Source organism: Musa acuminata, chromosome BXJ1-5, assembly GCF_036884655.1.
Source record: "Musa acuminata AAA Group cultivar baxijiao chromosome BXJ1-5, Cavendish_Baxijiao_AAA, whole genome shotgun sequence".
NCBI classification, from domain to species: domain Eukaryota; kingdom Viridiplantae; phylum Streptophyta; class Magnoliopsida; order Zingiberales; family Musaceae; genus Musa; species Musa acuminata.
Window position 1 is genome coordinate 8,195,723 of NC_088331.1, and position 27,903 is coordinate 8,223,625.

Here is a 27,903-nt window from a genome sequence, read left to right on the forward strand (position 1 = left end):
GTGGCACTGCACTCTCTTCATCCTTGCAGTCTCTGTTTCCCCGTAGGAAGTGGTCAAGAACAGAACTGGGACTTTCTTCTATGACTGTGCGTGTCCGAGGGAAAAAGAGAGGGATTCGTTAGTATTGGGAGGCAGGAAAGTTGTGTGTTTCCTTTTACCTTTCCGGTTAATATCCTCTCTCTCTCACACGCACACATCCTTCGCACTTTCCAATCCTTCGTTTTCTATATAGAAGGATTTGAGAAGAGAGAAGGAGAGACATGATTGAAACCCCACTTCATCTTGTCTGCTGTAATGTGCATTGCACGAGAAGAAGAACCCCATCAGCGGTGGTTCTCTATGTATCTCTCTCTTCCTCTTGCATAAACACAATATATCCCCTCGCTTGGTCGGCAGTATCATAAGGTGGAGGCAGCGGCGTCTCATTTAGTTCGTGGTCGACGTCATGTGGGATTACCAAAGGGTTGCTTGCAGAGGTTATTGGCATTCTGTCCACCTCCAAATCATCCGTCTCCCATGAACAAGAGAAGCTTACAGATGGAGGTGGGCATCCTGCCAACTGAACTCTGCTGGCTTCTCTTTGTAAAGCCCATTTGACAGATCTTGTTCCCGAACAAGCCCTATATTGCTCTCATTATAAGGGAGAAAGCAAACACTTACATGCCCAGAATATGAAAAGAAGGTAACACATGCAGCTCCTTTCTTATTCATTCTTTTAGTAGTACGTTGTTAGGAAGAGGTTGTTCTTCTCCGCTGCTATAATCTATCAACGTTAGATATTGGAATTATGCAGCCATCAATTGATGAGTTAAAATTAAATGCTTGTCTCATGAGAATATAACTTACGTGGCTACATAAATATTGAGAGTACTCTTTGGGAAAAGAACTTATTGCCAAGAAGAAAAGAAAACTTCGAACATTTGGACCGAATGTCTTCAGCACAAATCTTATAGGTGAGATGATATGATTGAAATATCAGCAGGAGCTTCTTCCCTTAATCCAGCCTTAGCTTAGAGTGGGCGAGTAGATCGGTCAGCTGCTCTACCACAGAGAAGGGCGTTGTTTGGGATTGGATGCTCGTCCCTTACTGATTCCACAGGAGAGTAGACACGCAGATAGAACTGCTGACCGAGATACCGGCGCCCCCAGAACTCCGACCGCAGGTTCCACATCCCCACGTTGTCGAGGGCGACGTAAACAGCAGTCCATGACTTGGGATATACCTTCACATATCAGTTGGTGAGAGAGTGTTAATTCTGAGCTCCTTTGAACAAACTTGGCAAAGTATCAGACCAGTATTAGTTTGAGAGATTAGAGAGAGCGAGGAGAGATGAAACTGTCAGCATTTTTCTTTTGCAAAGAGTTATACTAATAGCTGCAAGAATCAGCTCAGCGACAAGCTTGCTCCGATTCGTGCAGGTCAAAAGCAGAGACAATGTATCATTTTCTGAGAGAAGAATCAGAACTCTCATCTTACTTGGGTAGTGCAGCGAGACACTGCATCGATGCGATTGTAATCCCTTCGTCTGTCCGGGCTCCATTTTCCACCATCCATTCTGAAAACCATAGTGAGATACCAACATCAAGAAGTTGAATTTGGCTGCAAGCAAGCTTGGTTTTGCGGAGGGATTACCCGACGACCCAGAAGTTGTATCCATCGAGGTGCCAGCTCTGGACGATGCTCTCCTTGTTCTCGAACACGATCTCCGCGAAGGCGTGGAAGTCGGCCGCCATGACCGAGGTGTCGAGGTGCTCCTTGGCGCCCGGGGGGTAGTCGGCGATGCTCCCGAGTCGGAAGACGCCGCCGATCTTGAAGTGATCTGCGAGCTTCAAGGGGGTGTCCGCTTCCACAAACGAGACGCTGTTCACCGCGTAACGTTGCTTGCCGTTCACCTGGGCGGCTGAGTTGGCGAGTCGGACCGCCCGGGTCACGTTGATCGAGCCGTAGTGGTATGAGCCCTGCGGATTCGGCCTCGGCCCGCTTGCAGTGAGGTTCGTCCTGCGCAACGTTATGCTCGCAGAAAAGCAGGTGAAGAATGGGAATGAGATGCAGCACAGCATTGAAATGTGCACCTGATCGTGCGCGCTTGCTCCAGAGACCAATCGATCTGACCCGTAGGCCCTGCCGGGATGGGTCCCGACGCCTTCTGCTTCGAGTTGCCGTAGTGAAGAGTGGCAGTGGCGGCAAGGACGGGGTTGGTGAACCGGGTGGACACGGCGATGTAGTAGTCCCGGACGGGCTGGTCGGCGGTGACCAGCACCGACAACGACTGGCCGACGTGCACGTCGAGGGAAGAGTAGTCGTTCTGCACGGTGTGAGTGCCCTCCGCCTCCACCAGCTTCATCGTGTGCGCCTGCAACCGGATGTTCAACGAGTTCTGCAGCCCAACGTTGGAGATCCTCAGCCTGTACGTCTTGCCTGCAGCGCCCAACACAGAGATGGAAGACGTAGCTAACTCATGATGTGCGACATGAGTAAGCGATACCAACCTTGATCGACTGCGAAGGTGGCGCCATTGGAGCTCCGGCCATTGATGAGAATGGCGTCCGGGAAGGGGAGCCTCTTGCCGCGGTCCAACCTGGCTTTTAGAACCTACTCGACAACATTAAAAGACGGTACAATAAAATGATCATGCAAATAACCAATTGAAAGAATTAATGACTAATAAACTATAAATTCAAAAATAGTATATATACATCATTTGCGTGATTTGGTATCGTGTCAAATGATGGCATGGTTGCACACCAATGAGACATGACCAATTCCCGAGACGACTCTCCAGCATCACACTCGTGTGTGACCAACGCCACCAATGCTCACAACCCCACAGATCTTATCACTGCTGTGATTTTTGTTTTTCGACTAATAGCAGTTTTAGTCAAATTTTTATCATGATATCAATCTTGAATTCACGAATATTTTTCGAACGAATTAGCAGAGTCGAAAGAACAATCAAGGAGGAGATGGAGTTCTCATACCGAGTGACCGGCCTTGTACCAATCACCGATGAGGAGGGTGAAGTCATCGGCGGGGGTGGCGAAGGGCACCGGGATGCGGGGCCTGCTCAGGATCCGGATGCCCCCGAAGCCGCCGGCCGCCTTGTGGAAGGCCAAGGACGGGAAGTAGAAGAAGCTGCCGATTTGGTCCTTGAGATGCATCACGTAGGTGAAGTTCTTCCCGGGTGGGATGGGGCAGTTGGTCCCCGAGACGCCATCTTGCCATGAGTTCCCTCTTTGCTGCACCCCGTTCCTGCTTCCCGAATCAGAGAACCTGGTCAGCTTGCCATCCTGCCATTCGTTTACCTCCGCAGCAAACATTTCCAGCTACGTAAACTCCATTAGCTACCAATCGAGGACAAGGACTGAAGAGCAAGTTAGCATGATTTCCGTATGGCCGATACATTGATGGCGTCCCCTTTTTAGCTTTAGGAAGTGGGCTACTATATCCTAATTAGAAAATAGACAGCATCAATAGCTCCGGAATCATCAGTAAGCGACCCAAAGTGCTTATTCTTAGAAGTGCATGACTGCGTACTAAGAGAACTCAGTTTACCATATCGATTTCTTTCGGTTCCATGAATGTTTATAGCTTCGAGTGTTCAGCTCAGTCCATTAATTCTCTTTCCAATAACCATTTATGCATTTCTATATGCATGGGCAACAAGTTTGAGCCTTTTCTACAAGGACTAAGAGTTAAAGAGCAACATAATTTAGGTGACCATATGGGACAATAAGATTCTGGTCTTTTGCACTTAATCCATTGCGAAAGCGACATGAATGACCTCTTTGTTTCGTTGCGATGCAAATGTCTTGATCATTAATACGAAAAGCTATGATGAACTTCCGAGGAGGAGGTCCTTTCGCATGCACATGAGAGAGAGCGAGAGAGAGAGAGAGAGAGAGAGAGAGAGGAAGAGGAGACTTGCCATGAGATGAGAAAGGGCTCTGTCAAGCTGTTGTATACGTTTACGATAATATTGTCGTTGGTCTGTGAATGGATATCCGGCCCTGGGAATTGCCCATTGATGAGTATCCCCTGTGTTCATTCGGATCGATCCACCCAAGAAAAGGAAACGTTGAACCACAAATCTTGGCGATGTTGATAGAAAGGGGGAGAGAGAGAGGATAAAGAACAGCACAGAGTACCTGCTGCCGGATTCCCAGAGGGTAGATATCTCCGAACGTGACGTTCCAATCGAAGAACCTGTACGGGTCCTCGGCACCAACAAGCATGGCCAAGAAACAACAACCACATAAAAGAACGACAGTCGGCTTGCCCGAGGCCATCGATTGATCTGAGAAGGGTCTGAAATGGAAGGCGAAGCGACCGACTCTGAGCTTTCACTCAACTTCACATCTTATACGTCTCTACTCGATATATGGAGACTGGCAAAGACAGGACGGGAACAGGAAGAAGATGGGTTTTGTGTGAGCGTGGGTTGTGGTGGTGATGGAAACTTTTAGTGCAAGGGAAGTATGTAATCTTGTGAAACAACGCCAAGTTGCCCAGTGGGGGTACTCAATTAGTGTTCTCGAGATGCACCCCTTTGAAATGAACTGAACGAACTGCAGGGAAAAGGATCGTAATTATTGTCTGTGTGAATTCCATATGTATAATGTTTTTGAAAGGATATCTTATAATATAAAATAAATAATTTAATTAGATTTCATCACTTTATTCCTTAATGCTTAATATAATCTAATGAACCAATTCGACTCATACACAAAATCAAATGTCACTGCCACTATTACGTACTATAATCAAATGTCATCATTAAGACTGGTTCATGCCATGTGTAATTAAGATGATAGGGTCCGTTCCTTTATGTTTTCCTCGTAGCTAAAGCTTGGAACCACGGTTTGACCCACTGTTGACTTTTCTGGGATATGCTTATGCTTAGCATTAGAGAGAGACACCCTCCCATCCCCATCCTTTGTATGTCAAACAGCATGTCTTCAGCATATAGATAATATGGGGATTTCCCTATTTTACATATATATATATATATATATATATATATATATATATATATATATATATATATATATATATATATATATATATATATATTTCAGTTTAATAAAAAGATGTCCTTTTTTTCTCAAAAAATAACCCTCATTCAAAAAATATTCAGAATACCTCTCACGAATTCTTCCTATCAAAATTTTTCATCAATTTTTTGAACCGTTACAGTAATTTTATTTGACTTATTTATATTTTTAATATCATTTAATATTTTTTTATTAAGATATTAAAATTATTATTAGTGGCAGTATATTCTGTTTCTTTGGTTATCATTGGTAGAATATTATAATATCATATTTTTAGGGTTTTAATTAATTTGATTAAGATTAGGAATTTATTCGGGTCATTTATAATATTTTTATTATGGTGATCAAAACACTATAATAAGTTAAATTTTTATTTTTATTTAAGTGATGTTATTCCTAAATTATTATAAATACCTATTTGAATTATAGTATGATGTATCAAATACTTGTTAATGTGTTTTGATTCTATTTGACCCACTTACAGTATTTTTCAATAATATTATAGTATTTCTATTAACTTATAAAGACATTGAAAAAGATCTTTAGTTATTTTGCACATAGATGTATCAAATTTTTAGATTTGAAATTAGTTTGATTGATGTTACGAGTCTATTTATATCATTTATAATTCTCCCAAATAGATTTTTGTTGTGGTGGTCGAAACACTATTACGACGGCAGGGATAGTGCCGTAGAAATGATTTTTAAGACACATATCCGGATCTAAGTAGTTTTGTCACTACTACTGTTGGACTTACACTAGAAATGAAGCTTGCATTTCGTTAGCAATGGCTTTGATTCTTTTTGAGCAACGAGTGGGAGAAGTGGTGGGTTTCATCACTAAGAATTCTTTTGCTTTCTTCTGAAAACTCGTAGGATTTAAATAGCAAAGAGTGTGGAAATGGTTGCTATTTACATGAGTAATAGATCACTAGGGGTTCGCTTGTCATGATTTAAGCCAAGTTCAAAACCTAGTAGTTTTATTTCCATTACATATAATGATGCAGAATATATGTGACAAATATACATTATGTAAATGGGAAGTTTTTGACTGTTTTTTCGTTATTCATATTCTGAAAAAGAAAGATATATTATTCGAACCATTTGCATTTCTAACTCATATTAAATGGTTAATTTAGTTAATCAGTCAAGAATATGGTCCCAGTGGATAATAGTTAAATTATGATGAGAGAAAATATTATTGACGTTTTAGTTAGTCTGATGGTTTGGACCCACATGCATAGGATTGTCCAAGGTGAAAACGTCAAGCTCCCGAGGTGTCACGTATACGAAGACTAAGGTCAAGAGAGGTTTTCCAACCTAATCATTCAACATTCAAGTTAGTAATCCAAAGTCTTCGAGTGTTGACATGAGCGGTAAAAAAAAGGTAATATTTTTTTTTTATTGTGTTAAGGATATGTTTTTATATATAGTCGTAAATGGATAAAATATTCCACGAGAGTAACATATTCAGTAGAATATCCTGTGGACTCTTGTTAATGTTGACAGACTAATGGAATGTGACCTGGACCTTATGTGATGATTACGTATCACATGATGATTAACTTACATTATATTCCTTATTATTTGTCCCCCTCCCTTCGAAGATATGCTTCGGAGCTCCTATAAGGATGGCTCGAAGTGCGACATTTAGTTTATTCGACATTTGAGATTTTCTTTTATAAGTCAAGTTTTCTCAACTCATGTGCCTTGAGCATATTTTTGTCATGTTAACTTTCATCTCATACGGATCAGATTTTTCTGACTCACGTCTTTCGAACACATACATTGCCAATAATTATTTTATTAATTGATAACCCAAAATAATGGATTGAGAACATACGATATAATGTGTCTCCCGTCACACACAGGTACACCAACATTTTCTGGAGTTTAAGCTAGCTACCATTTTATGAATAGGATTAGGGCCTCAATTCCATTGATTAAAAATCAACTACTCCATGAATTTTGTTTAAGATGCTTAAGAAACTCTTATAAAAATAACCATACAGACTGAAATATACATCGAGCGAATCAAAATATAAACAGTTTTATCAACGTAGAATACATGGTTTTCATCTCTACAGCAAAAAATTAATGGTCTATCTTTTTCAATAGAATGACTTATATATATCAATCATAAATTCATGCACCAATGCTTTCACATTATTTATTGTGTGTTGGTTTATTTGATAAATACAGAAAATATTTTCAAACTATATAAATTATAATTTTAAAATATTTAAACATCATAAATCATGTCTGATAGAAAATATTTGTGTGAAGAGAGATTAAAAGAACAATCTTATATTAATAATATCGAGAGATATATTCAATCTAAAAACTTAAAATTTTAGATTGAATTATGTTTGATTCGATATGTGTTAATATATGTTAACCAAATCAACGAACTACCGGGAAACTGCGATGCCTTGACACCCATGTCTTGTCCATGTTGGGTTGGAGAGAGGGCGAGGCATGTGCACGCCAGCGAGAACACTTCAATTGCTCATTTTTGTGGTTGATGAGAGCGATGGCACAACTTCTCCTTCGGAGGGAAGCTTACTATGCTTTGTTCTTGGCTACCATATGGCCCAGGCTTTCAATGAAGGATGAGGAGGGGTTGGCGGAAGCTTCCCCGAAGCCACTCATTGATGGTCCTTCGATACCATTGGTTGAGTCTTTTTATGACTTCAGTGCAGTTTGAGCTGGAAATTTGGTCTGTGAGAACAGTGGCATTGCTGACCATGAATATGCTGTTTGGATAAGGTAAAGATGGACCTACAGTGTGCCGAAGGGTTCTGTAGCTCATGTGCTTGTTCTTTCTTTTGTTGGATTTGGAATTGCTAATAGATTTTTATTGTTCGCCAGTATGCATATATGTATTTGAAAACATGTCTATTTTTTTTTTCAAACAAAAAAAAAAATTTATTACGCTAATTTGTTAAAATCTTTCGCTTGCGAATAGATGAATATTTTTTTAAAAAAATATTTGCTCAGAAACTATGATATCTTCGTCTAATCCCATGTCAGTGAAAACATAAATTGACTTATAAGACTACGATGAACATGAAAGTAATGATTAGTTTAGTTGATAAAGATTTTGAATCTCTCCATCCGTCAATAATAAAAAAAAATAATGGTGTAAAAGTTTTTGACAAAATAAATTTTTCAAAGAAAAAAAAGAGAAATATATAAAATGATAAGCAGATTTAGTACAATCCACTTCAAGCTTAAACAATAGTATGTTGATCCCACTGCCATTAACCATCAAGTCCTTCACACAAGAGCTTTACAAAAGTAAGTTCAAGAAGCAATAGGGACATCCAAAACAAAATGATCACAAGATTGGTCATTACCAACTAAATACAAGAGAAAAAGGATCTGATTATTACGAATGAAATACAAGAAGCCAGGCTTCAAAATCTGAAAAGCCCTAACGAAGACCCATCCCAACTCCCAGTTGGACTTGGGAGGATAGTGAGGACTCAAAAAGCAAAGGCTCCCGTACTTGGCCTTTGACAACCTTGAAAGCAAATGGACAACCAACTTCTGCTGGTGGGAAATCTCTGTACATGCGACACACGATTCAGTAGACGGAAACATTTGTGCTTCTACGACGCTATTATTTGTTGCTGGTGACATCCGGGATGAACCAGCCTGCACCGGTCTGCATCGATGATGGAGGCAAGCAAAGCCCTCTCCACATCTCCGGACATGCGTCTACCGAGCAAGGAGAGGATGTACTCCATGGAAACCGCGCTGCACGCCAACGTGATCGGCCCATCGCCTGGTAGTCCAAACTCCTCCTCCGACACCCTTAGTAGCTCCTGAAATAGACGGTTCTTGAGGAACGCCAATGGGACCATGAACCTCGCATCGTCCACAGTGTACACCACGAAATGGCCCTTCTCAGCGACCACTGTCGTGCAAGCGCCGGAACTGGGAGCTCTCATCAACGGGAAACCCCTCTTTGCCTTCTCGACAAGTCTCTTGGGACTCAACATGGTTAACAGGGTTGAACAGGCACTTTTCTTCGGCAAACAAACCCTTAGACCGATGGAAAAGCCTTGGATGTGCTTGGGATCACCAAACGTAGTCCTCTACTTATATTGAAGAGGAAGCACCTCAGTCCAGATCTGTATCTTTCAAACGTTGCATTGCAAGGGGAGCAAAGCCATGTGGGAGCTTGCAAGAGGATGTAAATGTGACAGCTATATGTTTAGATTTGGTTGGACGATTCCTTTATGTGGTCGGATAATGTGTTCGTGGTTAGCAGTGTAGCTCCTCCCTTTCCTTCTGGGAGATCTGAGGACATGTAGGTCCATGGGGTTATCCTCGAAAAGATCCTGAACCAACCTAATGAAATGTACACCCTACTGTTACCTTCACCGTCTCTTGGTTTCTAGAGAACATGTAGTTCCTTCTTGAACTTGCATTAGAACCCAAAACACGTTCCTTTACCTTCTTACGGTCAGCCACTACGTGATCCTACACACCATCTCAGTAGCTTCTTCGTAATTGTTGCGGAACTCGATCGTTTTTGTTCGTGACGTTTGGCCATTTGGCTCTCGCGAGGGCTACGGATGTGCTTCTTTTGTTCTTGCAGTATAGGGGATGCATGACAGTAATGGCAAGCGAGCGGTCGCCGACGGGCTTTCGTTTAGGTTTCGCTTTCAGCAGGGCACTTTGTCTGTCTGGTGATGGCAATTGCTCTGCTGACTCGTGAACGCGAACAGCATGGACCGACAAACGCGCCCAAGGCTGGTGGTATAGCTTCCACGGTCGTCGTGGTTGTTCTATCTGCTAATGGCATTTATTGACATGTCACGTATATGTTCCTCGGTAGTAAAGTTCTCTTGAATGGTTTCTGGACGTGTTCTTACACGTCCTCTTCTCAAGAACAGTTTTACCAGTGTAAGCTTACGTACATCGTAATGAAAATTGAAAATCCAGTCCTCATCGGACGTTGACACCATGCACTTTGTCACCTCCATTTCAGCACTACATCTAGACAACACCTATGAGGAAGATAAGACGCATCACGACACTTGGGTTGATTAGATTTGTCTGTGGCTGGCAGCTTTAGATGCCTAGTTTCTTTCGAGTGATCTGAAGACATGTAGGCTCCATGCCATTGGTCATCTTAAATGGATTTCTTAGTTGACCTAACAATATGGGCATCCAAGTGGTTCTTGACTGTTGGATTCTTGCCCATGATCTTTGGAAAAGTTCCGTAGGTTCTTCAACATCTTCGTATATATTAACTGGAGCTCTTCCTCAATTACTCTACAGAAAAAAGTGGAAATCCCACTTTTTGGCAATCATCCAATGATGTACTCTTGGAGAACAATGATCGACACAAATATAACTTTATTCTTGTCATGCAGATATCGTACAAGTGGAAACATCCAATTTGAACTCACTTTTAGAAAGGCAAGACAGCTATATCTGAATCATAATTGAGACAGTCACCTTAGGATCCTGAATTATATGTATTTGCTTTTACGCATCATGGCATCATACCTAAAGACATCCCTGAACTAATCGAATGAACTGGGCATCCAAGTGATAGATTATATAGTCTTTTGGAAGACAATCGACAAAGTTCTTTCTTGTAATGCTGATATTCTGATATCATTTCAAGATCATTCATCTTCTTGTATGCATGAAATGGTGCTTGACATCAGAATCACGACTTTCTAGGAAGCAAGATCATGTGCTTCCTGGTGAGAAGATTAATTTCTGCATTTATGCTGATGTCGAGCCATTAATCTTTTGTGACTGCTACGAATGTATTTTCTTTTGTCCTTGGTGGTGTAGGAATGCATCAAGAACATCATCATTCTAATGATCGATGAAGCTTTCAAAGAACCATGAACCTACGATCTGCTGCTTAAGGTTCTGTACCTTGCGTAGCTGTCATTGACGTTGACAGGATATTGCTGTCTTCTCTTCTCAAGAACATCTCCCAAATGGAGTTATTTGTGATCAACATTCGCCCACATTTTTTTGGATCAAATACTTGGAATCTGTCAGCTAAGACATACTTCTAACCTTCTTTCTCTTAATGCATGGAAAAGGATTTTAGTTGGAAAATGATGAAATCATGTTGAAGGCTACTGTTTCATCAATGGCACCAACAATGTCAGACTGAGATATTATCCATACTAACTCATCGACTTTAAGGTTCTCTGTCTTGAAAAAGAATGTATACTTCTCTTAAGCTGCAAACTTAAATTCTGAAGGTCTCGACAGGTACATGTGATCTCTACCTTCGTTCTTCGAAGCTGCAATATTGCTGAGAAATTGTCAAAGATGATAGCTTGGGGTGGTGGACCGCATGCATGATCGTTGATCTGCTACATGCATCTTTTTGACCGAAACACAACAATCACAAAAGACGCATATACAAATCGAACAATCTCTGCGCTACCTCCCCATCCTTTTTGCACAAAGTTTTCATTCAGTCATGTAGAGGACCACAACATACGCTTTGCATGATGAGGAATCAATGTAGAAAAGATAGAGTAGGACTCGAGGCATTTCATTGTCCTCGTTCAACCCTTTCGGCGCACTGTTCTCGACCACGCATTCGCTTCTCATCAGTCCAAAGCCTGGGCCAATGTGCTACGCTGATGATCAAAGGAGAACTTAGACCAAGTTCATGGCCCTCTTCCACAACCCCGAGCAAATCATTCTGAGAAATGCCATTTGGCATTACTAGTATATCCATTCTAGTTAGTAGTCTTCGCATTTGTTTTTGCCAAGCATAATTAATACTTGCTCACAGCAGAAATGTTGACAAATCATGCTTAGCAGAAACATGCTTCCGTCGATTACTGAGCTAAGCTGGCAAGAATCATTGCAAAAAGTTCCAGAAACAGACAATACAAGCTAAAGTAGAGAGGAAGAGTGTGATCTGCACTCTACAGGGGGCAACTCCTCTCGCGAGCAGTAGCTACAACCCCGACTCTGTTTGACAAATGCAAGAGAAGAGAGATTATCCTGTCAAGGGCTGACGCTTAAAGAGAAAAGCGAAAAGGATTGCTGACTACGATTAGCACTTGTAGCGTCCATATTATTATCTCGTCAATTCTAGAGGCATTTGTTTTCTCATCTCCAACTGCTTTGGACCGACTACTTCACGTCGTCCATTAGATTTCACCCATGGAAAGATACCAAAGGAACAATTAAAACATGGTTCTGAGAAGATGCCGAAAGAGATTGATACTTCATGCATGGGTCTGCTCTTCTCTTCTGACATATGGCTGCAGGACCAGTTGATGGGCGCGTGCATCGGTCAGTTTCCTTTCTAATATTCTTATTGTTCTACACTCATCTTATTGGACTGTTCTGCCCCAAGATCTGGCAACCCAGTCGTCTCCTCTGCCTCGCCTCTATTTGATCACAAGAAGGGAACTTTCCTCCATCTCCTCTCTGAACACCAACATGGGTTGTGACTCTGTCTGCTTGATTTTTGTTCTCTTCCTTCTTCCCTGCTCTGCTATGGCTTGTGACAGGTGTGTTCATCAAGCCAGGGCTGGCTACTCCTCCTCCTCTGCTTTCTCTGGTATGTTGCAGCACTGCAAACTTGTGCTTCTTTAGTTCAGTGCTCCAAACCAGAAGAGGTTTTATCCGGTTCGATCGGTTTGTCCTTACAGTCGGAGCTTGCGGATATGGTTCCTTGGCTTTGGGCTTCAGCGGAGGCTATGTTGCTGCTGCAGGCTCTTCTCTTCACAGAGGTGGTATTGGCTGTGGAGCATGTTTCCAGGTTAGATTCACATGCAATTCCACGTAAAACTTATTGCTCTTGTCAATCATATAATCACTCGTTTTAAGCAGGTAAGATGCAAGAACACGAAGATATGCAGCAGCGGAGGTGTCAAAGTGATCCTTACGGACCTCAACAAGATCAGTGACACCGATTTGGCTCTCAATAGGCCGGCTTATGCAGCCATGGCACGATATGGGATGGCCAAAGAGCTGAAGAAACTGGGCATCGTAGATGTGGAATACAAGAGGTAGTGAGTTGAATGTTGGATGTCAGAGTTGTGGTCAGACATGCATATATTGTTTCTCGCAACATGATAGCCACTGTTGTTTCTGAATCGGAAACTTCTTCTTGTTTGCTGTGATCAGGATTCCATGTGAGCACAACAAGAACTTATCCATTAGAGTGGAAGAGAAGAGCCAAAGCCCGAACTATCTGGCCATCAAGTTCCTGTATCAGGGAGGTCAGACTGATATAGTAGCAGTGGACGTGGCACAGGTAGTAAAAAGGCTCACAAGAACCAATTGAACCGGAGTACTAATGCTTCGCGTTGGGTCCACAGGTGGGATCGTCGGATTGGCAATTCATGAGCCGGGAATACGGACCGGTGTGGAGCACGAACCGGGCGCCTCCGGGGCCGCTGCAGCTCAGAATGGTGGTCACCGGCGGCTACGACGGGAAGTGGGTTTGGTCTCAGGAGGAGGTCCTGCCGGTCGACTGGAAGACCGGGTCGGTTTACGACTTGCGGGTTCAGATCACTGACATCGCTCAAGAAGGCTGCTACACCTGTGACACAAAAGACTGGAAGTGATGCACGCTCGAGCTCTCTCGTTTCAAAAGATTCGATAGGCTAATTATATGTTTCTGCTAACCACAGATCATATATTTCTGATGATAAATAATAATATATACAACCTCCCTGCAAACATGAAGAGTGCATGAAGAAAACAACCAGAGCCATAACGCAAGTTAATTTGCATCTGCTTCTGATAGTGGGTGATGAACAATATGATCTCTTTGCTAACTTCAGGAGGGAATGGTTGCCAAGAAATCAGAGAAGACACATAAATGAGCCAAAACGAAAAGAAAATAAGTTCATGCATGTACATAAAGAGAGTAATAGTATCTCATTCATGTACCTCTCAACAATATAAATGAACAAAAAATTGTATTCTCTCTTATTTCACGTTTGAACCATAATGTGTCGATGATGTATATACGCTATAAATGGAAGTAGTAGTACAGTAGTTAGAAGCCGGGAGTGAGAATGTTGAGGAGGGAAACACGGGTGTTGACGAGAGTCCTAAACACCAGCTCGCTACCCTTCTCCATCTCTGCCATGCAATCCTCCAATTCCACCAACCTTTCCAACGCCCCCATCTCCTCCTCCTCGTCCTCCTCGTCCACCTCCACCTCCTTGCTCTTCTCTGTCCCTCCTCCCTTCTTCAACAGCTTCAACCTCGCCCTCTCTCTCCACCTCATCACTGCAGCCACCCACGTGCATGTCGGCGGCAAAGCAGGTGTAGCCATCGTCGTGGAGGCCGATAGAGCTGCGACTCCATTGAAGACCGCTGCCGAGGTTGCAGCCGTTACTGTGATCACCTCTTTCATTACTTTGGCCAGCTCCGCCTCCTCTTCGTCTGCCGAGCCCGTGAACAGCGGCGGCGACCGTCCGACGACGCGAATTAAGGAAGCCAGCTTGAATAGCTCTTTCTCAACCCGGCGCTGCGAGCGGAGGCAGGAGGAGAGACGAAGCCCGTCGTTTCGGCGGCGGAGGGCGGCGCGGGTGGCAGAGAGGCGGTGCTTCAGGTCGAGAGCGGCGGAGCGGAAGGAGGCGTGGGCATCGGCGAGGCGGAGCAGGTCGTCGAGGAGGCGGTCAGCTAGCCGAGAGTAGCGGCGGCGTCGTCGGAGTGGGTCCTGAGCCTGGGGAAGGCCGAGGAGGTCGGGGAGGGCTGCGAGGAGGAGCTGGACGCGCACGAGTCCGTCTGAGAGCGAGGCGGGAGAAGGGGACGGGCACCAGGAACGGAGGGCGCAGAGTTCGGGGCGGAGGTGGTCGGCGAGGGGGTGGAGGCGAGCGGGCAGGCTGACGGAGCGTGCTCTGAAGGAGAGCTCCGCAGCGCCTCGGGCGGAGCGGTGGCAGGGTTGGCTGAAGGGGTGGGGTACGGCTGAGAAGGAGATGGAGCGGCGGAATCCGATCCCCGCCATCCTTCTCTTCATTTCCTCCATATCAGGCCTCATGTCTCTTTCCTCGACGATGGTGATGACGACGATGGGCTTCGTTGGATTTATACAAAAGAGGGAGGTTGTGCATTTGATGCTTCCAAACTAGCTTTAAACACGTCGGTGTAGGGGGTGGATCCGACGAGCATCTTCAAAACGCCCGAGGCTGGCGCTGTGGACGGAGCTTTCACGTGGAAATCACAAGTAATAGAGGAGATTCCACCTGGTGCTCATGCACCTCCGCCCATCCACGGTCGGCGGCATCAGCGAGAAATGCTTCACATTTCCCGACCCAAATCACAATCACGACTCACGTGGCAGTTGCATCGTAGGTCAACATACGTACCCAATCGGAAGCGCCACGTGTCCCCGCACTCTATGCTGAGCTGGAAGAAATAGTCTATCCGGAAATATCAGAAAAAGAAAGATACAAAACAAAAATGGGTGTAGATGCGGCGGAATCGAGGGCGGCAAATCTAGAGGGAAACTTTCCCACGTCATAAATGCCACTGTACAGCTATGTTTAACCTCCTTTAAAGAACCAAGTGTCCAGTGTTGAACACCGATCAGGAAACATCGAGGAGACAGGAGGCGCGTAGATTTCTCTGATCTACAGCTACTTGATTAACTAATTATAATATATTTTTCTCCATTATAATACAGTAAATACTGTAGAATTTTGTACATCTCAGATTAGAGTAATACAGTAAATACTTTCTCATGGCCTTATTTGTAAGAGAGCAAGCACCAATTAATCACATTGTGGATCTAAAACACTGATCTGATCAAACAATGTTGGGTTCGGCCAGGCTCGGATTAGAGACATCTTGGGTCAAACGATCGAAGCAAATTAATCGAGAATGGTTCGGTCCAGGCCCGGTCCATTTACATCGCTAATTTTGACTACGTCAAGTGCCGCATGCCTGCCATGACATGTAAATTGCATGTCGCAGGAAACGAAACATAATATGGATGATGAACATTGCATGTAGCTAAATCTTCTTATTCTTGTTTGTTAAGTGGCATCTGCTCTGCCCAACCGGCAGCCTAATAACGCCGGTGACCAAAGAACATAGGCGATAGGATGTAACGAGGCCGGACAGCACTCCCATCTCTGTCAGCGTGCGCAACGCAACATCAACGTCGATGGGGTACGCTCGCTGATGTGCTGTCGCACGGCCACCCGCAGTCTGCAGCGAGGACAGCGGCTGCAGGCGACACCCGCACTGCCCAAGTCGCAGCAGTCTCAGCTCCACCAACGCAACGCTCCTTCGCCTGCCCCCGCCACCGTCTCTGTTCTCTGCTTCCCAGATCACAAAAGCGGCTTTGTTTGCGTGTCGGCCCCAGCGGCGCGTACGGCACATCTTGCCACAGCCTGTACACGATCATACGCAAGCCACCAATGATTGGCCACTGCGAGGGGGTTTCACGGATCCCACCTCCTATTCTCTTCTCTCCCACCGCCAAACCCGTCACTGCTCTCTTTTCTGCAAGAATGGTAAAGCCAAAGTTGGACATCAAGCATCGACTGGCTGCACCCATTCGCTACTCTCAGCTCACCTCACCTCATCTCAATACCAGAAGCTTGTCACAAAGCTTCATTTATAGACAGCACCTCACACAGAGACTGCAGGCTGGAACAATAACAGCCCCACATGGGAGAGACACTTAACGGGAGGTTCTTCAGGTGAGTCAGAATAGAAACAGGAATGATTCGGTGATGGCTGCGTCATCGTCGTCCGCAGCTAAAGTTCTTGCTGCGCAATATTATTTCAGCCCCCAGTAACCGTTACTGTTCAAAGGCCATAGCTCAGCTCGACCAGTAGTAAAACATTGACGGTGGAGTGAGCCAAGTGGTGGCTGGAAACTTGGTTCAAACCTGGCAGTCTCTGAGCCTTCTCTTCCCTAGAAGACTAGAAGCAAGAGCGTGGAAGTTTACCGGTCCCTGCAAGCACCCCAATAGAGTGAGGACTAGTCTGGCGACATCTTTAATCTCCGCTGGGTTTCTAGTTTTTCCCATTTCATTTCTTATCTTCAGCAAGATCAAGAACAGGTTCTTGTCTCGGAGGGTAAGAGCTGATGAGCCAATTTGTACATCGTCGGGTTGTTCTTTTTTCTCTTTCACATGGCACAAGCACTGGTACTTCGTTATTCCAGGCCCTGATTTTGACGTGAAGACTTTTCTTTTCTTTTCTTCAACTATGATTCGGGGGGATTAAGGATTAAAAAAAGTGTCGATCCAATGCATTGGGGTCATGCCGAGATGTAGGCAACTCAACCACTCGATCTTGACAAGAAAAAACAGTTCTTCAAGGGAATTATTGAGCAAGCTAAACTTCAACATCAAGCATGCTACATTTGACAGAATTTTTTTGAATTTGTGGTTTTTGGAAGTAGAAAACTTTCTTCCAAAAACTTCGGAAACACAAAAAAAAAAGAATATTTGCAGATCCCGTAACAAGGGGCTCATGATCTGTGAGTTTGAGTTTTCCTTGTTGGTAATTAACATCTGTGACCACCAGAGTTGCATATGATGCCGATAAGGGGTAAGCAACAGTAGCTGCAGGTACTCCAAATACGTTTTTCTTTGTTATGTCGATGCTTGGTCATTCAAAGGAATGGACTGAGAGAAGAGGCATAATAACTTGTACAAGTCCAAACTCCTATCAGAGCAAGAGGAGAGGAATAAAGAAGGAAGCACGCAGAAGCAAGCAAAGAGAGAGAGAGAGAGAGAGAGAGAGAGAGAGAGAGGAAGGAGTAGATCAGTAGAACTCTCCCTCGTCACGTTACCACTGTAAAGCGACTCTTTTTTTTTACCGTTCTCTTACGGTTTAACTGATGCATATTATAGGGGTATAAAGAGGAGAGAAGAAGTTTCCATCGAGAAAGGAGAAGCTTTTCGTAGTCGCCGTCGTCGTCACTGGTGGTGGTGGTGGTGATGGGGTGCTGCAATTCCTCCCTCCTGCCAGAGAACCACCCGGTGGAGAAGCGGAGCCACCAGAGCCTGCAGCAGCAGCAGCGCCGTCCGTCCTTGTCGCTTCAGGCGGCGGCCGAGGGCAGCGGGCGAGAGGTGCCGGCCTTCGCGCAGTTCTCGCTTGCGGAGCTCAAGGCGGCGACCAACGGGTTCAACCCGCAGAACGCCGTCTCGGAGAGCGGCGACAAGGCCCCTAATGTCGTCTACAAGGGCCGGTTGCAGAGCCGCCGGTGGATCGCCGTCAAGAAGTTCGCCAGAACCGCATGGCCTGATCCCAAGCAGTTCGCTGTTAGCTTCTTCCCCCTTCAATTTTTGTTCTAATTCCGCCATGCCTTGCTGTTTCTGGATCACCAGGAAGGAGAAAAATGTTGTTTTGTTGGGATTTATAGGAGGAGGCTTCGGGAGTGGGGAAATTGAGGCACAGGAGGCTGGCGAATTTGATCGGATACTGTTGCGATGGCGAAGAGAGGCTACTTGTGGCCGAGTATATGCCCAATGACACCCTTGCTAAGCATCTCTTCCACTGTATGTATGCCCAGTTCTATGTTTCTCCCTGATCTGAATTGCGAAGCACTGCTAGTTATTGTACCTCTTGAACTGGATATTGCTGTTACACATTGGGGAACCTCTCCTTCTATTAGCAGCTACACGAAGTTGCAAAGTCATTCTTCGGTTTTGGAGGCTGAGTTTGTCATGCTTCCTTCTGCCTGTAGCTGAGTTTTGATTTGGCAACCCCCTTTTTCTGAATTTGGTTAACTAGTACAAGATTGTCAAGTATGAACTTTGTGCATTATGGTAGAAAAGGTTGAGTGGCTTGCCAAAATTGGAAATACCAACTTTTGTTGATAGAGTAATAGATCTATGTAAATTGATCCCCATGACAATTTGGAAAAGTGACATGGTATCTCTGTGCTTTTAAGAAGTAGAAATAGCAAAAGATTAATTTCAAATGCAAGCAAAATCTGATGCATTTGTTTTTTTCTGTATGGTAAACAGCAACTAAGAAATATTTGGCTATTTCTTGTTAACTAGATAAAGTTGATTAAAAAAAATTGATAAATGACAAATGAGGAGGCTTCTTGGAATGAGAGAAATAACTGAATTCTTCAACATCTTGCATCTTATGTAATCAATCCTCATATGTTATGAATCGTTACAGTTCCTTATTATATTTCTTCAATATAAAATAATTATGCAGGGATATGGAATCTTGTTTGTTTATCGTAGTTTTCTTGACAGGGGAAAAACAAACTATTGAATGGGCCATGCGTTTGAGGGTTGCTTTCTATATTGCTGAAGCCTTGGAGTATTGTAGCAGTGAGGGACGGCCACTATATCACGACCTAAATGCCTACAGAGTCCTTTTTGACGAGGTCGCACATCTCTTTCTTATCAAATCATCCTTTTCATTAGTAATTGGAATACTGATATTGTAGGTTGACCTGTCTGAAGGGTATTTTTGGTTGGGCATCAGCTGTGATTCTCTTATAACGTAAAATGTTGCTGACACGAGCATGTTACTCTATATGAATCATCATTCAACTGTATGACATGTTCACTCCATGGACGTTCTTATTTTGTAAATTTGTACACCGTAACCAAGTTGATGTTGCAGAGACGAGCATGTTCCATCCTATGAAAAATTCTTGCAACTTAATTGCATTCTTCATTCTATGATGTTTCTTATTTTGCAAACTTATGCACAGAAAATAAGATGTTGGTTTTTGTTAGATTATGTTGTGAACTTTGTTATTGTTTTTCTAATTGATAAAGTCAAGGGCGAACCCTTTGTGATAAGGTTGCTCCCTTTACTCAATGGAGATCAGGGTCGAGTCAATATGGAATGGAACTTCTATAACTAAAGAACTAATCTTTCAGTGTGACAAAACTTTCAAGATCTGTCAAAAAGCTTTCTTTTCCTGGATTCTCTATCAAGGTTAAACTCTGGATATGAAATGTTAAATCTGTCAGCTTTCAGCAAAGAATCAGAGTCATGTTGGTACTGGTTAGCTAATTGCTTCGGTATGTTTTACAAAAAATTGGTGCCATCTTTAATATACACTGACAGAAAAAGCTACTGAGCTCCAGAAAACCATTCAAAACTACCAACTCTAATGTATGGTGATCTCTGCATGTCTAGGATAAAGCAATATTAAATTCATTTATACATGTGTAACCAGGTCGTCAAAGGTGCAAATTCACAATCAGAAATTTGGGCAGAATTGACCCAAATTGTATGATCTAGCGACTCTGTTTCTGAGGAAAAGGAACATTTTTTATTTCTCCGAGGAAGATAACACAACATAGTTATTACTTAATGTTTTAAGATGCATGAATGAGTGAGATCAAATCTCTTATAGAAACATTTAGAGATATGTAATGCTACTGACAAATTTTATAGGTTGTCTCATTATGCTGCTGTCACAAAGAGCCCATAGCTCATATTTTTTCTCCAATGCAAACTCTTATGCGGCAGAAAACAATGAATCTTTTGACATGTATGTGTTGAATAAAAGGACAGAAAGGGAAAGGGCAAGCAATTATAGACTTTTCCAGTAATCTCATGAAATAATGTTTATTTGCTATTTATTGCTTAATATGCACACAAGTACCAAATTTACATTGCCCATGAGATGTTTTTGTATTTAAATTACTATTATCATAAACCAAAAATGTGTGTAAAGTAGGCAAATTATAAAATTAGTTGACGATTTGGTTCTTCGTAGCTTATAAAATTAGCACACTTCCTGGCTGCTTTAGTCAAAACCATTAATTTCTCTAAATTGTATCAATTAGGGCACAGATAGTATCTTCTCTAGTTCTTGGTTGGCTATCGACAAATACAAGCATGTCATCTTTTGGACTTTGTAAAAAAAAATTATCTCATTGCAATTCCCTTGAAAAGCAGTTACAAAGTTTTTCATCTATATGCAGGATGGTGATCCTCGGCTTTCTTGTTTTGGTCTTATGAAAAACAGCCGGGATGGGAAAAGTTATAGCACAAACTTGGCATACACACCTCCAGAATATTTAAGAAATGGTATTTTCTTATTTTTTATTGAAGATATCTACTACTGACTAAACTTGGGAGTTAGATTTAGTGCTTATCTGAAGTATCATTTTTCAGCATTGGGTATATGTGGATGTGTTCCTGTGATTTCTATTGGATCAGTACTGCTCAGGAAAAAGATTAACTATTCCTACAAGTATCAACTAAAATTTACTGAAATTCATTAGTGTTGCTTCTATCATACTGTGAAAATCATGGTCGAGTTTGAAGAATCTCATGTGGAGGAGCTATATAGACGCCATAAAGCTTGGTAATAATAATCAATTTTTAACAAGTTCCAAACATGGATTTTGTACTGTGAGGATTACCTATTCCTACAAGTATCAACTAAAATTTACTGAAATTCATTAGTGTTGCTTCTATCATACTGTGAAAATCATGGTCGAGTTTGAAGAATCTCATGTGGAGGAGCTATATAGACGCCATAAAGCTTGGTAATAATAATCAATTTTTAACAAGTTCCAAACATGGATTTTGTACTGTGAGGATTACCCTCAAAGCTTGGTAATTTCTGTGATACAATTCTCATGCATTACATCACCACTGTAATGTTCAGATGATGTAAGAACTTTTAATTTTCAGTGGTATTTCCATCAAATTTAACCATAAAACATATCAGAAGCCATCCAACTTAAACATAAAAAATACCATCTAAGAAGCAATAAGATTGTAAGGTTGGTACTACGATAATGTTGCTCCTGTATGACTTGGAAGACCAAGGTTCAAGACTTCGAGTCACGGAAACAACTGCTCTATATTTGGAACTGAGGCTGCATATATTGACCCTTCTAGACCCTTCAAGTTTCTAAAAGATCTTTGATACTGTGCCCAATCCCGAAGTTAGTTCTATACATATGATCAGCGATCAGGAAAATAAATGCAATAGGGGGCGGGTGGAGGAACTTAAGAAGCAACAGGATATTGATGTATGAGCTGTATCATCAAAAGTTGACCAGTAATTAAAATTATAACATATAGCAGCTAATAGCCATACGCCAAAGGCCCTAAATTTGCTTGAAAGAATAATTATGAGACTTAATGGGGTCCTTTGGTTTTCTCTTCGACATTGTCACCTACAGAGATAACTGACTTCTGTAAGCCCCAGTTGACACCTCACCATAGTGTTTCCTATTTTATTATAGATGGCCTTTGCTCTGGCACCATTAACAACTACCCAATAATACATACAAACCTGATAGCATTTATTAAGTGGGCTCGCAACTGGGTGCAAAATGCATAAACCAATTTAATACTAGTAGGCCACTTGGTGCATGCATAGAATTTATTTATTTATTTATGTTCTTTTTCTGATTATGGACCACTGAAGTATCACAATATTTTTCACTCAAATTTATAATTCATCTCAAAACTTGAAAAAATCCCTGAATTCCTCAAGGTGATATGAGTTTGTAAAGGTTTTATGAGATTGAAAACAGGAAGTGTTTGTGGACACTTATGATCTCTTAATACACACCACTTCACCAAAATACTGTATCTTTTTACAACAATGCTTGAGTCGTATGATTCCTAAAAATCATTGGATCTACAAGCACCTTCCTATCAACCATCAGTATATGTTATGACATATGCTTTCCATCTAAATTCTCTCCTTAAAGTTTACAGTTGTGTTGCTTTTTGTCCTTGATTCCTTGTCCCTGCTAAATTAGTGGTTCATTAACTTGCATATTAAGTCTTATATATCTTGCACACAATTAAAAGTAATTCTGAAATACAATTCATAAAAACCTAGAATCTTACCAGATGGAACAAGTTTTAGCCACTATTTTGGGCTTCTTAAAACTAAAAATGTCTAAGTCATTTTCAATTCTGGTTTTGCGCTAACACAACTATGCAGGTTTTTATGCTTTTTCTTTAGAGGAAAAGGAAAATTAATTAATTAATTTCGAAGGAGCACCTCGCATCTAGTCCCATTTACCGATGAATGATGCTTTTTAGGATAATATGCCATGAGAGACACCGAATGGGGTTTTGTGCAACCTTTCTCCTCTCATGGTTCTGATTTATGACTCTTTGTATAAAATACAGACACCTGAAATTTCAATTGGCTATGCCACTACAACTTGAGTCTCACACCACCGTTTTTGGAATGGCAATGACATTTGTGGCACCCATCTTATCATGCGATAATAACAAATATTTGAATTTATCTCATGCATATAGTAATCATGTCTATATCTGTATGTTTTTATATACATGTACATTTGCACATAAAGACATATCTTCTTTTATATCTAACTTAAGTGACAATTACTTCAACTATATTATTGACCTGTCAACCTTAACTTACTTTCCTAATATCTGTTTCCAAACCATTCTCTTCAGTTTGAGTTTGGTACTTCTGTTTCCCTATAATAACAGTTTGTTTGCCTTTGTTGCCAACTGAAGACAAAATGCAAAAGTATTAAGGTTAGTTAACTTGCCATTAATATTTTACACAGGATATGCATTTCTTCTTCCAGTCCATCATGGTCATCAGGACCATATCTTTGACATGTCATCTTGATAAAATTTTCTAATGGTTGATTGGATCATTTGACAGCTTTGGATTCTTCCTTAGCAGCATCAGTTCATTCTTGTCTTCTAGTACGTTTACTAATGTTCTGTTAGTAGGACTGTGATTTCTACTCTACTCCACCTTGAATATTGCATGATTACTAGGAAATACATGAAGTTAAAATTTCATTCCAAAGAACTGTTTCTTTTATCCTATGATGTCCTCAAGTTGGTTGGTGAAATTTGTTAGTTCTCTTTTGTTTCTGTTAATCAGTGCTTATGGAATTACTCTTTTTAGGGTGGGGATCTAATGAAAAATTTTTAGTGAACACTGTTTGCCTAGGGCTTTTATATCTTTTCTTGTTGTGATATCTCGATTCATATATATTAATTTGGATTTGGTTCTGCTCATGAACTTTTAGATACTTGATTCATGTATCATGTAATTAGCTTTACATATGCAATTTTATACTGTCAAAATGAACGAGAAACAAGTCCACAAGCAAAATAACTGAAATCTTATTGATCTCTGCAGGGAGAGTAACTCCAGAGAGTGTCATATTTAGCTTTGGCACTGTCCTTTTGGATCTTCTCAGTGGAAAGCGCATTCCTCCAAGTCATGTTAGTATTTCTTTCCTTTTCACTTTTTGTCTTTTAAGTATTGGCAGTAGGACCTTCAGAACTTGTCACATTAGAATGCAAAGATTAGTAGATATATCCTTGTTGCATCAGAACTTGACATTTGCAAGAGGGTAGTAAAATTATTAACATTCTGTAAATTCAGGTGAAATAAAATGGATAGTGCTCCTAGAATTGTGTGATGTTAATATTTCTCTGACACATTAAGAAGCTCATACAAGAAAAATCGTAGAGGCTCATGCCATATATGGTTTTATAGCAATGGAGAGGCTCTGAATATAGATAGCCAGAAAATTCAGGATAGTGTATTTGGTGGATCCATGGGATAGATGAGATATTTAGTGATAGGGAAATAGTTATCTTAACATACGCAAGGAATATTAAAGATGAATTTCCTATTGTCAAAAGTTTAAGAAAGATTTTGGAAAACCTAATGCAGTGTTGCTAAGAATTTGTTCTAAACATCTAAGGTTATTGTAGATGAAGTCTAATATTTTGCAATATGCTAGTACAGTTGCAATAGGATATATCATTGATATCAACGATTCTGTGCCCTGGTCGTTGATTGTCATAGCAATAAATCTGGTGGTAATTTTATCTTTTATCAACTAAATTGTACTGATGAAAGTTCTTGAAAATCATTTAGGGTCTAAATTTAAACCAAGTTCAGGTTTATTTGTAAAATAAATAACCTATTAGGTTATCTGTCTTGACATATTAAATATTCATTTATATAACTAGACTATAAAAAATTATTTGATGTGATTCAAGTACATGGTACAGAAAACTTTATGAACTCAGTAAAAGGAATATTTATGGAAAACTATGTAATTCAACAACACAATGGTTTGAGAAAATATAAATGAAACTGTTGGCTGTAAGGAGAAGTTGGTGATATTTATAGATCCCTGATATCATATGCATTCGCTTGAACATTTTTGTGCACATACAAATTTGTGATTTCTTTTAGTTAGTTATTGAGATTGAAGTTCTTGCAGGCTCTTGACATGATAAGAGGTAAAAACATCTTAGGCTTAATGGATTCACACTTGGAGGGAAATTTCTCATTGGAAGAGGCAACAACACTGGTTGACCTTGCTTCTCAGTGCCTACAATACGAACCTAGGGATCGACCCAACACAAAGATGCTGGTGGCAACACTTGGTCCATTGCAAACCAAATCAGAGGTACAGTCTTCTTTCAGCTTCTATTCAAAGCTACATGAGTTAGACTAGCCTGGATATGGGTAGTTTTGATTGGGTGTTTTTACCCATCTCTTTTGTAGCCTCTGGCTAGTTGATTAATAGATGCTTTCTTCCTTTTCAAAAAGAAAAATAATTTGTGAATTGGCATAATGTTTTGGCAACTCAAAAGGTATAGAAACTTCAACCTAATCATTGGTATGATGAACCTGAATGAAGACCAAGAGATGGTGCAGTCCCCTCAAAAACTGAAGCTTACATTTTTGTTTTGGTATGGGCCTTTGGCAATGATTAGTTCATTTGCCTCCTAGAGGCTTCCTAGAGGCCTGCTATGACACTTGATTGGATGTTCACAGTTCACCAGATCAATGTGCAAAGGCTTTTAGTAAATGGGTCAGGTCTCAATGAGGTCATGTTGACTTGACAGGTTTAGATTAGGATTGCCATCTCTAACATGGGAATTATCTCTTAAACACTAAAGGTTTAGTGTTTTGCTCTTCAATTTAATGGAGGATTGCAAAGTGCTGTTTTGTTTTTTGTTGATCATGCCACAAATGTGTTGAAACTTGATTTCTGCATTTGAAGTTTGTTCTGGCGTGGCATAATGCTTTTTGATACACAGGAACCATCTTATGTTATGTTGGGTATTGAAAAGCATGAAGAGGCCCCTCCAGCTCCTCAGCAACCTCTTTCACCAATGGGGGAAGCCTGCTCCAGAATGGACCTTACTGCCATCCATCAGATTCTAGTAATGGCACACTATAGAGATGATGAAGTAACTAATGAGGTATCATTGCAATTTTGACATAAGAGATTGTCTTCGATTGCTATTTCAAATATTCTGTTTATAGTGAGGCCTGTTTCAGTTTGTACAGTTGAATATGATGATCGATAATATTCTCTTCCTGGTATCAGTTATCATTTCAGGAGTGGACACAGCAGATGAGGGATATGCTGGAAGCAAGGAAGCGAGGGGATTTTGCCTTCCGTGATAAAGATTTTAAGACTGCAATCGAGTGTTACTCTCAGGTACTTCTCTGCCATAGAATCAAAGATGAATTTTGACCTGATGAATTAAGCCAGTTTCAATCAAAGAGACCAACTTAATGGCTCATTGTTTGGGATGGAATTCTATTGCACATAAAAGTAAATTTCTCCAAGTTGTCAATCACCCTAGCATGATGCACCTAGCTACCGTGACAAATCCTATAGCCCTGTCCACGGGATGTTATTTCCTACTCCTCACTACGTCCGATACTAGTCAAACCTGATGAGATAATTGACCTATTAACTTTGTTGAGTTTGAATTATTGGTCAAAATACCTAAACTCAAGTTAATAATATTATAGCCATATAATCCCTTTTAAGTCTATTCGAATTTTACACACTCTCAATGTGAAACTAAGCCGGTTATACATGGTGATGGTAATGTTCCTATTGCTTTTTCTTTAGGGCTTCTATCTGCATCTTCAGGTAATCTGACTGAATGAATATACTCGTCAAATATGTGGATACTGATACCTTTTTTCTTTTCCGTGATAGTAGAGAAGTACTACTAAGTTCAGATTATTTTTACCCTTCCCAAGTAATGAACTTTTATTAGCCGTATGGTCTAGTGCATATAAGTCATTATACTATGCAGATTGCACTCCATCACAAGTCCTACTAACTTCAGAATTTGAGAGTGAATTCCTCATGTTGATGTTATCACTGCCTATTTTTTGCTTGCAGTTCATAGATGTGGGGACAATGTTCTCACCTACAGTCTATGCAAGGCGAAGTCTGTGCCATCTCATGTGTGATCAAGCCGATGCTGCTCTACGGGATGCGATGCAGGCACAATGTCTCTACCCCGATTGGCCCACCGCTTTCTATATGCAAGCAGTTGCCCTGGCCAAGCTGAACATGCAGGGGGACTCCCTCGACATGTTGCAGGAGGCCACAGCTCTAGAAGAGAAGAGGCAGAAAAGTGGTAGAGGTCCATAATGCACCTCTGCATGTTGTACTTGTATCTTGTCCCCATCACTTGGTTGCCGATTTGAGTTTAGCCATCATGTGAAATCTGTGATTGTGGTGCCGTGGGAAGATGTATTATAGGGAAAGTGCTTTGGTTCAATCAGTGCATTTGGTTTCCCATTGCCTGGTGTATTCTTTGGCCCAATCATTTCCTGGTTGATTTCTTTTACCTTTATTTTTCTTTGGTTGTTACATTCCAATTTGGACCAAGGATCGATATCCGATGATATAAATCGTACCAGTGTCTATTTTGTTGTCATGTTCCAGTGATATCTGTTAGTATAGATCACCCAAAATCTGGTAATCATACAGGTTTCATGTTGATGTTGAACCTTGGTTTTGTAAGTTATATATGCCTTAATACTTTAGGTGATATTAGATGTGATATTGATCATTCATCGCGAAGAATACAACAATGTTGTCTCTTAAGGATATTTCTTTAG

At 41.4% G+C, this 27,903-nt stretch overlaps 5 protein-coding genes across 5 annotated transcripts; 2 read left to right on the forward strand and 3 right to left on the reverse strand.

The window, feature by feature from the left end:
* Positions 1 to 796: 796 nt before the first annotated feature.
* On the reverse strand, positions 797 to 4,548 carry LOC135674956 (L-ascorbate oxidase homolog). Its single transcript, XM_065185218.1, has 8 exons — positions 4,147 to 4,548; positions 3,927 to 4,036; positions 2,980 to 3,250; positions 2,491 to 2,593; positions 2,074 to 2,419; positions 1,634 to 1,999; positions 1,478 to 1,556; positions 797 to 1,223 (listed from the first exon to the last, which is right to left on the reverse strand). The coding sequence occupies exons 1-8, from the start codon at positions 4,285 to 4,287 to the stop codon at positions 1,011 to 1,013; spliced, it is 1,629 nt and encodes a 542-aa protein (XP_065041290.1). The 5' UTR covers positions 4,288 to 4,548; the 3' UTR covers positions 797 to 1,010.
* A 3,939-nt stretch (positions 4,549 to 8,487) lies between these two features.
* On the reverse strand, positions 8,488 to 9,058 carry LOC135675217 (auxin-responsive protein SAUR64-like). The gene is made up of 2 exons (XM_065185493.1): positions 8,718 to 9,058; positions 8,488 to 8,620 (listed from the first exon to the last, which is right to left on the reverse strand). Exons 1-2 carry the CDS (start codon positions 9,056 to 9,058, stop codon positions 8,488 to 8,490), a joined length of 474 nt encoding a protein of 157 aa, XP_065041565.1.
* Positions 9,059 to 12,358: 3,300 nt separating this feature from the next.
* LOC135673560 (expansin-like A1) lies at positions 12,359 to 13,753 on the forward strand. The gene is made up of 5 exons (XM_065182612.1): positions 12,359 to 12,624; positions 12,716 to 12,825; positions 12,897 to 13,075; positions 13,194 to 13,323; positions 13,388 to 13,753. The coding sequence occupies exons 1-5, from the start codon at positions 12,504 to 12,506 to the stop codon at positions 13,634 to 13,636; spliced, it is 789 nt and encodes a 262-aa protein (XP_065038684.1). The 5' UTR covers positions 12,359 to 12,503; the 3' UTR covers positions 13,637 to 13,753.
* A 320-nt stretch (positions 13,754 to 14,073) lies between these two features.
* Positions 14,074 to 15,063, reverse strand: LOC135675218 (uncharacterized). The gene has a single exon (XM_065185494.1). It carries the CDS (start codon positions 15,061 to 15,063, stop codon positions 14,074 to 14,076), a length of 990 nt encoding a protein of 329 aa, XP_065041566.1.
* Positions 15,064 to 17,773: 2,710 nt separating this feature from the next.
* Positions 17,774 to 27,719, forward strand: LOC135673559 (serine/threonine-protein kinase BSK1-like). The gene is made up of 9 exons (XM_065182611.1): positions 17,774 to 18,307; positions 18,409 to 18,544; positions 19,259 to 19,392; positions 20,954 to 21,059; positions 24,139 to 24,224; positions 25,241 to 25,429; positions 26,067 to 26,231; positions 26,360 to 26,473; positions 27,176 to 27,719. The coding sequence occupies exons 1-9, from the start codon at positions 17,984 to 17,986 to the stop codon at positions 27,428 to 27,430; spliced, it is 1,509 nt and encodes a 502-aa protein (XP_065038683.1). The 5' UTR covers positions 17,774 to 17,983; the 3' UTR covers positions 27,431 to 27,719.
* The last annotated feature ends 184 nt before the right edge of the window (positions 27,720 to 27,903 follow it).

Coding starts and splice junctions, on each gene's coding strand:
- LOC135675217 (XM_065185493.1), bottom strand. CDS start 9,058: ATGTTGAGTCCCAAGAGACTTGTCGAGAAGGCAAAGAGGGGTTTCCCG. Junction 8,621..8,717: donor TCCATCATCGATGCAGACCG/GTGCAGGCTGGT, acceptor TCGCATGTACAG/AGATTTCCCACCAGCAGAAG.
- LOC135675218 (XM_065185494.1), bottom strand. CDS start 15,063: ATGAGGCCTGATATGGAGGAAATGAAGAGAAGGATGGCGGGGATCGGA.
- LOC135673559 (XM_065182611.1), top strand. CDS start 17,984: ATGGGGTGCTGCAATTCCTCCCTCCTGCCAGAGAACCACCCGGTGGAG. Junction 18,545..19,258: donor TGCTAAGCATCTCTTCCACT/GTATGTATGCCC, acceptor TTTTCTTGACAG/GGGAAAAACAAACTATTGAA. Junction 24,225..25,240: donor AGCGCATTCCTCCAAGTCAT/GTTAGTATTTCT, acceptor AAGTTCTTGCAG/GCTCTTGACATGATAAGAGG.
- LOC135673560 (XM_065182612.1), top strand. CDS start 12,504: ATGGGTTGTGACTCTGTCTGCTTGATTTTTGTTCTCTTCCTTCTTCCC. Junction 12,625..12,715: donor CTCCTCCTCTGCTTTCTCTG/GTATGTTGCAGC, acceptor TTGTCCTTACAG/TCGGAGCTTGCGGATATGGT. Junction 12,826..12,896: donor GCTGTGGAGCATGTTTCCAG/GTTAGATTCACA, acceptor CGTTTTAAGCAG/GTAAGATGCAAGAACACGAA.
- LOC135674956 (XM_065185218.1), bottom strand. CDS start 4,287: ATGGCCTCGGGCAAGCCGACTGTCGTTCTTTTATGTGGTTGTTGTTTC. Junction 4,037..4,146: donor CTCTGGGAATCCGGCAGCAG/GTACTCTGTGCT, acceptor GAATGAACACAG/GGGATACTCATCAATGGGCA. Junction 1,224..1,477: donor TGTCTCGCTGCACTACCCAA/GTAAGATGAGAG, acceptor TGATATGTGAAG/GTATATCCCAAGTCATGGAC.